Source organism: Dreissena polymorpha, chromosome 7, assembly GCF_020536995.1.
Source record: "Dreissena polymorpha isolate Duluth1 chromosome 7, UMN_Dpol_1.0, whole genome shotgun sequence".
NCBI classification, from domain to species: Eukaryota; Metazoa; Mollusca; class Bivalvia; order Myida; family Dreissenidae; genus Dreissena; species Dreissena polymorpha.
In genome coordinates this window covers 15,176,645-15,191,767 of record NC_068361.1, presented here as the reverse complement: position 1 = coordinate 15,191,767, position 15,123 = coordinate 15,176,645, and the positions used below count along the sequence as shown (strand labels likewise).

The 15,123-nt window shown below is 37.0% G+C and overlaps 1 protein-coding gene across 4 annotated transcripts in view; it reads right to left on the bottom strand.

Moving 5' to 3' along the window:
* Positions 1-15,123, bottom strand: part of LOC127838791 (BTB/POZ domain-containing protein 6-like) — a 41,464-nt gene that overhangs the window by 14,945 nt on the left and 11,396 nt on the right. The window contains exon 1 of one of the 4 annotated variants that reach the window (XM_052366786.1): positions 9,575-9,621. The exons of 2 other annotated variants lie outside the window; for them this stretch is intronic. In XM_052366786.1, coding sequence (XP_052222746.1) covers positions 9,575-9,619 — 45 coding nt within the window. In that variant the 5' untranslated portion in view covers positions 9,620-9,621. Of the gene's footprint in view, positions 1-9,374; positions 9,535-9,574; positions 9,622-15,123 lie in introns of those variants that run through there. One more of the 4 variants, XM_052366782.1, reaches the window with a different exon arrangement.

Sequence of the window (15,123 nt, the reverse complement as noted above, 5' to 3'; positions counted from 1 at the left end):
TTTGTATTATGTATTGTTTTTGTATAATTCAAGCTCTAGAAATAAATTATGCATATAATTTTGCTATAGTGAATCACTGTTGCGTCTTGAGTATGCTCTCAAGGGCGTAATTAAAGCTTACTAATTACTCCAATCGTAAAACGGCTTCATACATTTGTCAAATGATATCAATTACATAAGTTAATGTTTGTACTAGTTTAAGCCTATTTATTTTTGCTCGATTACATCAAAATCCTAAGGCTTATTGAGACACTCTCGAGTCCGTTTCCTGGGAAGAATCATAACTTGGTATCTATCGAGGAGATAATGAGAACGCTCCCCGAGTAGGGATCGAACCCACGAACTCCCGATCGCTAGGCGGACAACAAATCCATTACACCACCGCGACCTTCAATTATATTGTATATCATTGAAACTATTGCAGTATTGCTCTCTCATTATACACTAGCATGTGGTCCTTTATTTATTGCAAGTGATCAATGGCCAAAACCGCACTGCACGATACAAAAAACAGAATTACACAATACATAACAACATGCAAGCATAATCAAATAAAGCTGGGGTCACCGCGTACCGGCAAGCGCTTTTTCTAGCTCTTGTCATTTTGCAAAAAAAAAATGAAGTATATTTACTGCTCGCGACATAAAACACAATTAAACGATAAGTTTCTTCTAAACTCTTGTTATTTTGCACATGAATAAATTAAGTATAATTGACTGCTGGCACCGTGAAACACAATTAAAGAATTGCTTTTAATATCTTTTGTCATTGTGCAGGTGAATAAATGAAGTATATTTACTGCTGGCCTCGTGATACACAATTAAAGCATGTGTTTTTCTAGCTCTTGTCATTTTGCATCTGAATAAATTGAGTAAATTGACTGCTGGCCTCGTGAAACACAATTAAACGATATGTTTCTTCTAACTCTTGTCATTTTTTTCCATTCGAATGAATGACGTATATTTACTGCTGGCCTCGTGAAACGCAATTAAAGTTTGTGTTTTTCTAGCTCTTGTCATTTTGCATTTGAAAAAATGAAGTAAATTGACTGCTGGCCTCGTGAAACACTATTAAAGCAATTTTTCTAACTCTTGTCATTTTTGGACTCAGATGTTCAATGCAAACGACAGGTTTTTTCTAACTCTTGTCATTTTGCATGTAAATATATACATGTAAAGTATATTGACCGCTCGTGACCGAAAACACAGTAAACGCACGTGTTTCTTTCTAACTCTTATCATTTTTCTTGTGAATAAATTAAGGTTTATTGACTGCTTGCCCCGTTAAACACTTTTAAACCTTTTTTTTCTAATTCTTGTCATTTTTGGACTCAGATGTTCAATGCAAACGACAGGTCTTTTTCTAACTCTTGTCATTTTGCATGTAAATATATAAAGTATATTGACCGCTCGTGACCTAAAACACAGTTAAAGCACGTGTTTCTTTCTAACTCTTGTCATTTTTCTTGTGAATAAATTTAGGTTTATTGACTGCTTGCACGTGAAACACTATTAAAGCAATTTTTTCTAACTCTTGTCATTTTTGGACTCACGTGAAACACTATTAAAGCAATTTTATCTAACTCTTGTCATTTTTGGACTCAGATGTTCAATGCAAACAACAGGTATTTTTCTAACTCTTGTCATTTTGCATGTAAACATATAAAGTATACTGACCGCTCGTGACCTTAAACACAGTTAAAGCACGTGTTTCTTTCTAACTCTTATCATTTTCCTTGTGGATAAATAATGGTTTATTGACTGCTTTCACCGTGAAACACTATTAAAGCATTTTTTTCTAACTCTTGTCATTTTGGACTCATATGTTCAATGCAAACGACAGGTTTTTTTTCTAACTCTTGTCATTTTGCATGTAAATATATAAAGTATATTGACCGCTCGTGACCGAAAACACAGTTAAAGCACGTGTTTCTTTCTAACTCTTGTCATTTTTCTTGTGAATAAATTAAGGTTTATTGACTGCTTGCGCCGTGAAACACTATTAAAGCAATTTTTTCCAACTCTTGTCATTTTTGGACTCAGATGTTCAATGCAAAAGACAGGTTTTTTCTAACTCTTGTCATTTTGCATGTAAATATATAAAGTATATTGACCGCTCGTGACCGAAAACACAGTTAAAGCACGTGTTTCTTTCTAACTCTTTTCATTTTTCTTGTGAATAAATTTAGGTTTGTTGACTGCTTGCACCGTGAAACACTATTAAAGCAATTTTATCTAACTCTTGTCATTTTTGGACTCAGATGTTCCATGAAAACGACTGGATTTTTTCTAACTCTTGTCATTTTGCGTGTAAATATATAAAGTATATTGACCGCTCGTGACCGAAAACACAGTTAAAGCACGTGTATCTATCTAACTCTTGTCATTTTTCTTGTGAATAAATTTAGGTTTATTTACTGCTTGCACCGTGAAACACTATTAAAGCAATTTTTTCTAACTCTTGTCATTTTTGGACTCACGTGAAACAATATTAAAGCAATTTTTTTCTAACTCTTGTCATTTTTGGACTCAGATGTTCATTGCAAACGACTTTGCGACATCCTTTACGACAATGCTCCTAACTCTTGTCATTTTGTATGAGCGAGTGTCTAACTCTTTACAAATAAGGCTAACCTATTTTGTGAGGCAATAGCGACCAACTAGCAACAATCGGAATCCTTCGTAGACACGAACCATAGCAGTTCACATAGTACCGATAGAGGAAATAATAATAAGCAGGTGATCAAAACTGCTACAGCAAATAGATTACTTGAATAGATACATGATTGCGTAATGATAGAACTCAAGTTAAATTGCGGATGGACAATTGTCATGGAGTGATTTATGAGTGACAAGCGGTTCGAGCCTTGATAATGGAAATGATAATGGAGACAGATGAAATTTGTAAATATTTCATTTAATAAAGGTCTTAATATGTGCTACGTTTTACTACACCACTAATGCTAGTAGCATGCATATTCGTTTATTCTAATCACTACCAGATACACTTGTACCAATAATAAAAACAATAAAAACAAACAATCATTAAGTCACTGGCCGACTAAATGTCACATCTGTCAACATACAACTCTCACGCTAAGTCCTCAACCCTTTTGGGGCGTCCAATATGTCTGGCCCACCGCGGCACGGATGGCCCTCGCCTGACCCTCGGTCCTCTTGCGGCGTCCAATATGTCCAGCCTACCGCGGCACAGATGACCCTCGCCTTACCCTCGGTCCTCTGGCGGCGTCCAATGCCCGGTTGCTGGCGCGTCCCGGTCGGCCCTTGTTGCCGAAACCGTCTCCTTCTCCCAGTTATGGCAGCTATCTGCCGAACCGTCGTTGGGTGATGGCCTCTGCCGCACCCACCCGAAACTTCCCGTTGGGTGATGCCTGTCTGCTGCACCCACCCGGAAACTGGGATCTATTCATTCAAAATAATCCCTAACAGTGCTATTGCGTGGTTTGTACATATTATATTAATACAGCCAGCATTTAATAACCTAATCTATCAACACATAGACAAATGAAAAGTACACATGCATAACTGCAATATTAACACAAAAATACAAATACTATTTAAACATTTACTTAAACATTAATTCACCATATCTTAATAAATGTTACTGTCTTGTATATCTCAGAAGCTAGCAGGGTTTCAATGCAAAAATTTACTAAATAGTGTAATAAAACTTATTAAATTAAAGTAATATTTACCCCTGTTCCTTATAAATAATTTATCCAAGTGTCAGCCCCTTGGGCCCTTTCCGAGCGTCTATACTGCTTGAAACTAACGACGGCACTCAGTTGATTTTGCTTAAAATGTCTGGGAACATCGGGTGTAAAACAAACGATTCACGGATCTGTTGTTTATCAACTTTGCTATAAAATGCCAGAGTTCATGATTAGTTTGCATCCCAGAGCCCTATATTTCGATAACCCAGGCCACATCGAGAACAAGCACAGATTAGGTTTGGTGTAGGGGATTTTAGCATTGCACATGTACAAAGAATAAATCTAGAATTTTGACAACAATAATTATTTAGTTTTATATAATACAACATATTTTCTGTGTATTATACGCTACAATACGCTAAACATGGTCCAAACACATGATACATATTTGCATTAATATAATGCGATATCCATATACAATGTCATTTCTTTCCTTTGATCATAAGTTCGAAGCCATAAAACTGGCCCTTTAAAACGCTGGTACTGTCATCACTAAATCCAACCTTTAAGTCCGTGATCGTCATTGTCACATCTTGCATAGTTATTTTCTTTTTGGTTGTACCACAACAATACACACCCGCACCTGTCATTCTTTGTCGTATTGAATATTCGTTTGTGGATTTAAGGGGAAGACGTTTATGTAAATAAACGAGGAAATGGTTTACACCTTTATTGTAATTCAATGCTACATCCTGAGTTTGAATTTACTGTATTACGCTCAAAAAGCTCCAGAACACCAGTCACAGAACCTTCTATAAATGGCAAAACCATATCGACTGCACTCAGTTCACAGTCTTTAGATACTGTAAAACTGATGCCATCTTGTCGCCATAACACAACCAGGTGCTAATGATATTTTCACACCTTACAAACAATACGTTTTTTTAAGAGTAAGTGCGTGGTTTGGAAACGAATTTTGAGAAACTTTCCTTGTTTACGAAACTTTTATACACGCTTAGTAGTTCAATATTGGTGAGAAAATTTTAAGAGGCCACAACATTCGTGAACTCTTCCATTGTCATGGTCGGTATCGAATTAGGTAAACAAGTTCATCTGTCAACGCCTGCCTTATATTTTCATAGTTTTCCTCTTTGCCCGCGTCTCTACATCTCTGAGTTGCCCACCGTTTGCATGCAGTGTACAGTTCGCACTCGCTGGCGTTAAACAGCTCCAGTTTAAGCACTTCCTGTAATCCAGATTTTGTCATTTGGACAAACGCATCTGATTTCAAGACGACCTCGGACTTGTCCATAATAAAGTCCAGACATATGGATTTCAGATCTTCATCGTCAAACAATATGGCTTGGTCGAGAATTGTGCAAACGTTTTCGGTGTCGATGTTTTCCTTCAGGAAAGACCTGCATTTGGAATCTAGTCCAGGAATATCATACTTCTTAGCAGCATACAACAGACTGAGAACTCATCCAAGATATCATTAGAATAAATCTTCTGGCCAAGTTTCATGAAGATCTGAAAAAAATGTGGCCTCAAGAGTGTTAACAAGGTTTTAATATAGCCATATAAGGACAAATGCCCAAGCCCCCTGGCGACCATGTTTTTCAACCAACCGGCATCATTTTTGAACTCGTCCAAGATATTATTGGGATGAATCGTCTGACCAAGTTACATGAAGATCGCACAATAAATGTGGCCTCTAGAGTGTTAACAAGATTTTACCATAGCCATATAAAGCCATATAAGGAAAAATGCCCCCCCCCTTGGCAACCATGTTTTTCAAGCAAACGTAACTATTTTCGAACTCATCCATATATCACTGAGACCAATCTTCTGACCCAATTTCATGGAGATTGTACAATAAATGTGGCTTCTAGAGTGTTAACAAGGTTTTACTATAGCTATATATAGCCTAAAAAGGAAAAATGCCCCGCCTCTTAGCAGCCTTTTTTTTTAAGCAAACGTAACAATTTTCGAACTCATCCACGATATCATACAGACCAATCTTCTGACCAAATTTCATGATGATTGGACAATAAATGTGGCCTCTAGAGTGTTAACAATGTTTTACAATAGCCATATAAGGAAAACTGCCCCGTCCCCTGGCGGCCATGTTTTTACCGATCTGGACTATTTTCGAACTCGACCGAGAATTCAATGAAACCAATGTTTTGGTCAAGTTTCATGATGACTGGGCAAAAAATGTGACTTCTACAGTGTTCACAAGGTTTCTCTATAGCCATATAAGGAATACTGCCCCGCCCCATGGCGGCCATGTTTTTCAACGGACCGGACCCATTTGTGAACTCAACCAGCATATCATTTAGACAAACATTTTTACATGAAGATTGGGCATCAAATGTGACTTCTACAGTGTTCACAAGGTTTTTCTTTTTTTGACCTAGTGACCTAGTTTTTGACCCAGCATGACCCAGTTTCGAACTCAGTCGAGGTATCAATAGGAAAAATGTTCTGACCAAATTTCATGAAGATCAGACAATAAATGTGGCCTCTAGAGTGTTCACAAGGCAAAATGTTGACGACGGACGACGCACGAAGGACGACGGATAAAAGGCGATCACAAAAGCTCACCATGAGCACGTTGTGCTCAGATGAGCTGAAAACAAGAGATGTGTTTGTCAGAAACATAATGCCCCCTTCTGTGCCGCTTTGAAGCCATATCTTTGACCTTTGACCTTAAAGGATGACCTTGACCCTTAACCACTCAAAATGTGTAGCTCAATGAGATACACATGCATGCCAAATATCAAGTTGCTATCTGAAGCGACATAGAACTTTTGAGCATTTTTCGAAACCTAAACGCGAAACCTTAATGCAAAGTGTGACGGAAGGACAGACGGACGAACAGACGGTCCGATCACTATATGCCCTCCTTCGGGGGCATAAACATACTAAAAGTGGTGGAGTTTCACAGGTAGGGGACCATATTGCTTGGCAATCTCTTTTTCTTTTCATTTTAATAACTATATATTTTCAATATAAAAATACACTGTTAACTAGGGTTCAAATGAACACATATTAGAGCGGGTGCTTCATAATCCGACCATGTTCCTGATTCCGAACACAACATAAATTTCTTATCCAATCATGTGCCGTAAAAGATATCTGGAATCTAACGTAATTATTTTGACATCTATTCCTTTTTCTTTCTTTTCGGTGCAATTTTGAGGTAAAGGTGCAGCCAGTTTTTCTGAAAAATACATTAGCCGATATACACAGCATTCCGGTAAGTGAAATTAATTGATCGCTTATTTTTCACACTTTTTTGCTAAAGTTATATCAAACACATAATTGTAATATCAAACACATAATTTCGGTTCAGTAGCGTTCTATTAAAGGTAATAATCTAGAAACATGTTCTGATCATGTGTGACCCTCATGATCAAGATGTAGGGTTGTGTAAAGAAGGAACTGAGAGTGTTCGGAATTACATACCACATTCAAGGACTGATCAAAATACCGAACGATTGACTTTATTTTGTGAAATTTTAAAGATCCTCTTTTATGTTGCATGTCCGATGACTTATAATAATTGATTTTGTTTTTCTTTTGCAGTAATGAGTCGTCAAGTTGGAGAGAAGAGGGAGTCATACGACCTCTGTATGATGGATCAAACTGCCGAGGTTGCAAGAAGAGGAAGAATGTCTCTTTGTCAAGCCTCTAAAACATATAACCTGGTTTTCCCTCTTTATTTACTAAAAATCTTTTTCAAAATTGACTGAGTATGTTAGTGTAAATGATTGGCCTTATATATCTTTTTCTAGGTACACTGGGTTTCTAAGCTGGACTAATGAAACAGGAAATCACTGGACAATCCAAATGTGTGCATTTAGGCCTGTACCATATTGTGAAAGCTCAATAAGAAATACTTTACAAAGTCGAACGTGAACATAAGCATATTTTACGCGAGAATATATAAAACCATCTTCTTTGGTGTTCAAAAACAAGCATGGATGCCTCAAGAAGTATTTTAACATTTTGTGCGAAACTAGAAATAGCCTTAGACCCGAGCATTGTGTATTTACTAAATACAAAATAGCCAAAATGTGAAAGCTAGATGTGGTCTGGTAACATAGATGTAACAAGATACATTGTTACCAGACCACATCTAGCGTTGAAATTATGGCTATCATATAAGGAACAGTGATTTTGTATGGGTTAACTTTACTTTACGAAATAATTAACAAAATATTCGTTGATTTTGAGTGTTAATGGGGATTTAAAAGGATCTCTCTGGTCATGTTGTTTACGCATTGAGTCGCAAATCACATTAATTCCGTTATCCATATATCAAATCAATGATTATCTAATCAGAATTTAGTTTCTCAAATCTAAACCAATTAAATCGTTCTTAAATGGTTTTATATTTCAGAAAAAAATAGCGAAACCAAAAGCATAACTATTATCGATGTAAAGTAATCCAGATCAATTATAAGTATTGAAAATAATTAGAATGGCGGTAATGTGTTTTCCTGAAATATCTTACCACTTATGAAACTAAACAGTATTTGTTTTAAAAAGTGCATAATAATCGATGATCTTTAAAAAAAACCACAACTCTATCCTGTTTTTCAAAGCTGCACATAAGATACGATTTATAGTGGCATTTGTGGCAATAAGGAATAGTAATTTGCTCCGGACGGTCATAAATTCGGACATTTTAATATAAGGTTTAAAAATCGAATATTCAAATATATTCGAATAATTGCAAACGAATATTTAAATATCGTTTCCAGTATTCGTTCCCATCCCTAGTATTTATCGAAAGATTTCGACATGCATTTACGATGACGATCAAATGCTCACACTTGTGGATGACATCAACGCGACTTCTGACATTAACGCTGCCTGGTTTTAATAGAGACTGGTTGATTTAATTATATCCGGCAGTCGCACAATTTACTTTTTAAATGTAATGTTTGTTTGTGTAATTTGGATGAATAACAAAAATCCTACCGTGGTAATGGATTACAGTGTTATTTGCATTTTCACTAATTGACAGTGAGTTTGGTAAATGAAAAGTTCGGTAAAAAGGTAAAATAGTTGAATATGTATGGACAAAGGGCGTGAATAACTGTAAAGTATCAAAATGCGTGTTGATATCCTTGTTATGTTGACGTTTTTAAAAATATCAAATTTACCGAAACCTCCAGATCTATTGCTGTATATTACCTTTTTTACCGACCTTGTCATTTATCGAACTTACATGTAATCGTTTTTATTACAGAACTTGTTTCTAAGTTGGTATTTTTCAAACTGTGTCAATAAAATGGAATCATCGGGATTGTTATTTTTAAAAAGTCATCATGTTCGGAATTAGGAACACTTTGGTTCGAAATTACGAACATATGTTCGGAATTAGGAATAGATGGATGTCCGCATGCATTGTAAATTATTTCTTTTTGGTTGGACCATTATATAATTCTATGCCGGACTAAAGTCATAGATACGTCATAATGCACATATCTAGTTGATTATTGTCTCCCTTTGATTGAAAGTGATCGTAATTCCTTCGTTCATATAACGGATTAATCACAACTCAGATAAATATTTGGCTAAATATCACATGTGTTGTTCTTTTTATTTATGTAACTGATTGTTTTCAATAGCTAACCCTTTAAAATCCTCAACCCGCAATCACAACCTTTTTAAGTATAATACCTACCGTATTAAAATTTTAAGTGTTATTGGCTCCATATCTGGGACGCAGATAACATCGTTTAACTCAGCAAGAGTACCACAAAACATGGCATAGAAGACTGGACTACGGCTTGCGATAATGAATCTGTGACATCTGATCTTTTCTTGCTCATTTCCTGCTGAGAATGTGACGTCACAGAGATCCTCGTTCTCAAGCATCTAAAGGTTCGTGTCGACGAAGGATTCCGCATATTGCCAGTGGATAGACATTTCCTGGAAATTTTGTTTATTGTCAGTTGAAATGTCGAATATATAAAAGCTGTGATCGAATATAAATGTATCAAATCAAAATCAGTATAACAATCACATCATAATTGTTTTTTAATAAAACATATATCGAGATATTCCCCGTGGTGAAATTGGAATAAATCCTTCATTACAAACCATATTACATTACAAACTAATTGAAAATTATTGGGGTGTCAGACAATTAACCCCCAAAATTTGATTTCCTTGGACAATTCACCCCCAAAGTCAATATACTTCATTTATTCGCATGCAAAATGACAAGAGTAAGAAAAAACACATGCTTTATTTGTATTTTAGGTCACCAGCCTTCAATATGCTTTATATATTCATATTAAAAATGACACGAGTTAGAAGAAACATATATATCGTTTACTTTTTTGTTATCGCCACTTATTTATTTAATCAAAACATTACTACTCTTAACTAAGGGTGTCACGTTTAAACGTTTGAACGGCCGCGTTTCGTGGTTTGCTCAAAAACCTTTACAAAAACAGTTAACCTTTAAATGCCAGTCTATATCAATAAAATTCGTTTTAGTTCATTACGTTGTGACGTTTCAAAGCTTTTTAACAGCTGCCAGGGCCCTCGTTTGGCATTTTTTACTGCAGAATATCGGCGGCTTCCCCCATGAAAAAAGTATACTTTTTTCCCCTATTTCAGCTATAGATCCCCCCTCCATTTTTTTATTAATGTTATACCTATGTTGCCTGCTGGTATGGTGCTACTAACTTTGATAAGTTGTTTATTTATATAAATCATATTAAAATATCGCAATTTTAAGTGCTCAATGGTTGGTGAAAAGATCTTCTAAAATTCCCATTTTCGCTAAAAACGATGCAAAATTTCCCCTCTAAGGGCCCCGGCCCCAATCCCCCAAAGCGTAGAGAGGGCCCTTGCTGCTGAAAAAGACTCGTATTAAAAACTATTTGTCTGCTGTGCGCCAGATGGCCCTTATTCACAATACCGTAAGCATAACAATACACCATGTACGAACTAGACCTCTTGAATATTTAACGCGCATCATCATGAAATTCCTGGCTTTTGTTGCATGAGAATGCCCCGAATCCTCTTGAACATTCAACGCGCGTCGGCCCGAGGAAATATTCACGACGTTTATTCATCGCCATTCATTTCTCGAGATATGGCGAACAATCTTCGTATAGGAACATTTTACTAAAATTTAAGTATGCATCTTTGATATACATCGTGTTAAAAATTTAAAACTGGTTTACTCTTGTTTAAGAAATGTTGGTAAATAATTCACATTCGTGTCAAAATATTACGGCATGTAAGTAGACAAATTGTAACCCATTGGTTAGACAACTATGAGAACAGTTGGTTTTAGTATGACATCATGTGCGAATGGGATATGCACTAAATATAATATCCGGAAATAAGTACTACTTTCAGTTTGAAGAAGTGATGGCACTGATGCGTGATGATTTTAAAACGGCCATAGGGATACCGTTTAAACGGTAACGTTTCGTTTATTTCATTTCGTTTAAACGTTTAGAAAAACTGTAAACGTGACACCCTTACTCTTAACTAGAACATCAGTTATAGACATAAACAAACCTTTTCATTAAGTAGGTACATGTAATAGCTTGTTACATGTATGTAGCAAACATATGGTAATAGTAGAAACATAATCAATTTATTTATATGTTCTTGTTTGTTATTGAATCAGGCTCAAATATTGACAACAACAAAAGGGTCCAGTGGCTGAATGGGAAACCGTTCCCCATAGCCTAAGGCATAAAGCATGTATATTTTGTATAAAACATTGTACAGTAGACATTTACAATGTTTCTTTTAATAATACTGAGCTTGTTAAAATGATGTACCACACTCGGCATTGAAAACAACACTTCTGTGTGTGTTCAGATTGAATTTCAGTGAATGTGGAAGTGATCAAAAAGCAGATTTGCACTTCATTACAACCAGCCTAAGGTAATTGTGGCTGCTGTTATGTAAATGCAAGTCTGTTGTAATCATCATATTGTAATCATACATGTATTGTGTGTTAAAATGCAAGGAGGATAATCAACGGAGGATGCAAGGAGGAAATCACAGGAAGAGGATAATCACATGAGGAGGATGCAAGGAGGATAATCACAGGAGGGGGATGCAAGGAGTATAATCACAGAATGAGAATGCAAGGAGGATAATCACAGGAGGGGGATGCAAGGAGTATAATCACAGAATGAGAATGCAAGGAGGATAATCACAGGAGGATGCAAGGAGGATAATTATAGTAGGAGGATGCAACGAGGATAATCACAGTAGGAGGATGCAAGGAGGATAATCATATGAGGAGGATTCTAGGAGGATGCAAGGAGGATTATCACAGGGTCACTGAGTGTACATGATACAGGAAGTTGCTGATATTTCATTCCGCTGACAGAAATTAAGAGCCTGACCCAACATAGTTAAAGCAGAATACTAATAAAATTAAAAAACAGAAGCATACCAATTCTCGAATTCACAGTTAATGAGATACATCAACATCAAATTTACCAAATAACAATGGTGACAGAATATATTCTTTTACAATAAAAATGTTCTAAAACATTAAATGTGTAAACATTCTGTGTAGTTATCATAGTATTTTTATGCCCCCCTTTGAAGAAGAGGGGGTATATTGCTTTGCTCATGTCGGTATGTCGGTCTGTCTGTCTGTCTGTCGGTCGGTCCGTCCACCAGGTGGTTGTCAGACGATAACTCAAGAACGCTTGGGACTAGGATCATGAAACTTCATAGGTACATTGATCATGACTCGCAGATGACCCCTATTGATTTTGAGGTCGCTAGGTCAAAGGTCAAGGTCACAGGTGAAGGTCACAGTTACTGGAAATAGACATTTTAAGGATTTAGCATGGTCCAAACAAGGGAAACAACTACCGTTTATGCATGTTCTTTTTAGCTCATCTATTTTTTGAAAAAAAATTATGAGCTATTGTCATCACCTTGGCGTCGGCGTCGGCGTCCGGTTAAGTTTTGCGTTTAGGTCCTCTTTTCTCAGAAAGTATCAATGCTATTGCATTCAAACTTGGTACACTTACTAACTATCATGAGGGGACTGGGCAGGCAAAGTTAGATAACTCTGGCGTGCACTTTAACTGAATTATGTGCCCTTTTTATACTTAGAAAATTGAAAATTTTTGTTAAGCTTTGCGTTTAGGTCCACTTTTTTCAGAAAGTATCAATGCTATTGCATTCAAACTTGGTACACTTACTTACTATCATGAGGGGACTGGGCACGCAAAGTTAGATAACTCTGGCGTGCATTTTGACAGAATAATGTGCCCTTTTTATACTTAGAAAATTGAAAATTTTGGTTAGGTTTTGTGTTTAGGTCCATTTTATTCCTTAAGAATCAAAGCTATTGCTTTCATACTTGCAACACTTACTAACTATCATAAGGGGACTGTGCAGGCAAAGTAATGTAACTCTGACTGGCATTTTGACAGAATTATGTGCCCTTTTTATACTTAGAAAATTGAAAATTTGGTTAAGTTTTGTGTTTAGGTCCACTTTATTCCTACAGTATCAAAGCTATTGCTTTTATACTTGCAACACTTATTAACTATCATAAGAAGACTGTGCAGGCAAAGTTATGTAACTCTGACTGGCATTTGGACGGAATTATGGGCCCTTTATACTTAGAAAATTGAAAATTTGGTTAAGTTTTGTGTTTTGGTCCACTTTACCCCAAAATTATCATAGATATTGCTTTCATACTTGGACACTCGCAAACTGTCATAAGGGTACAGTAAAAGGACAAGTTGCATAACTCTGGATGTCATTTTTATGGAATTATGGCCCTTTTTTGACTTAGTAACTTTGAATATATTGGTTAAATTTTGTGTTTCGATCCACTTTACTTCTTAAGTATCAAGGCTATTGCTTTCAAACTTCAAATACTTTCATGCTATCATGAGGTTACTGTACCTGGCAAGTTGAATTTTACCTTCACCTTTGAATGACCTTGACTCTCAAGGTCAAATTATTAAATTTTGCTAAAATTTCCATAACTTTTATATTTATGATTAGATTTGATTGATACTTTGACAAAACTACTCTTACCTGACATACCACAATGGACTCCACCCAAACCATCCCCCGTGCCCCCCCTACCCCCCGAATCCCCCCCCCCCCTATTTTTTTTTTTTAAGGTCATCTCACAAATTACCACCACACCCTCACACTATACCCCCCCCCCACCTCACCCCCCCCCCATTTTTTTTTAAGATCATCTCACAAATTACCACCACACCCTCACACTATCCCCCCCCCCCACCTCAACCCCCCAAATGTTTTTTTTTGAAACGGTTAAAAAACACAAATATTTATATTTATTATTTTATGTTTGAAATACCGTCCAACCATCACACCAAAGAATCCCCCCACCCCCCACCATACCCCCCCCCCTTCCACAATTTTTTTTTTCGCATTTTTGGAAGATAATGTAATAAATGTCCACACCCCCACACTATACACCCCTCTTCACTCCACCCCTCCCTCCTTTGTGATTAAAATGAGAGTCACTTCACCTTTAAAAAGAAAATAGATGAGCAGTCTGCACCCGCACGGCGGTGCTCTTGTTTGTTACAGCATTTGCCTCCCTTGTAATATATATTTAAATTTTACCAAATATAAGGCTAACTGCATTTTTGTTATGCATTGTATCCACCACCACCACGACCACCACAACCACCACCACCACCGCCGCCACCACCACCACCACCACCACCACCACCACCACCACCACCACCACCACCACCACCACCACCACCACCACCACCACCACCACCACCACCACCACCACCACCACCACCACCACCACCACCACCACCACCACCACCGCCACCACCGTCCACCACCGTCACCACCACGACAACCACCACCGCCACCAACACCACCACCGCCACCACCACCACAACCACCACCACTGCCACCACCACCACCACCACCACCACCGTTGTTCACAGTGACAAAAAACGTATTCACACAATGGCTGCTACTTCAACTTATAGCCCATATAGGGGGGGGCATGCATGTTTTACAAACAGCCCTTGTTGCTTCTTTCTTTGTACAGGAACTAGCATTTAGGAGAAGATGCCTGTGTGAAGGTGTTACCTCTTCATGGCAATACAATACAAATCTGAAATTGTGTTTGTTTCTCCCGCAGTCCTGCATATGTATTTTCTATTACTGTTTGTTAATGGTGTTTTGTATGGTTATTGGCCTTTTCTTGTGTTAATTTCGAATTAATTTAAGAACTGTGCATGATTATTTTTAGAAAATTGTGGTAGATTTAGTTAGTTGTTGCAGTGAGGGTCTGAAATTTGTTGATGACATTTAAAGGAGTGTGTTCACAGATCGATGATTTTTTATGCCACATATATCAAACATAAAAGGATACTGTATGAACGTGAGTTAAATACATGTATACATACAATTAA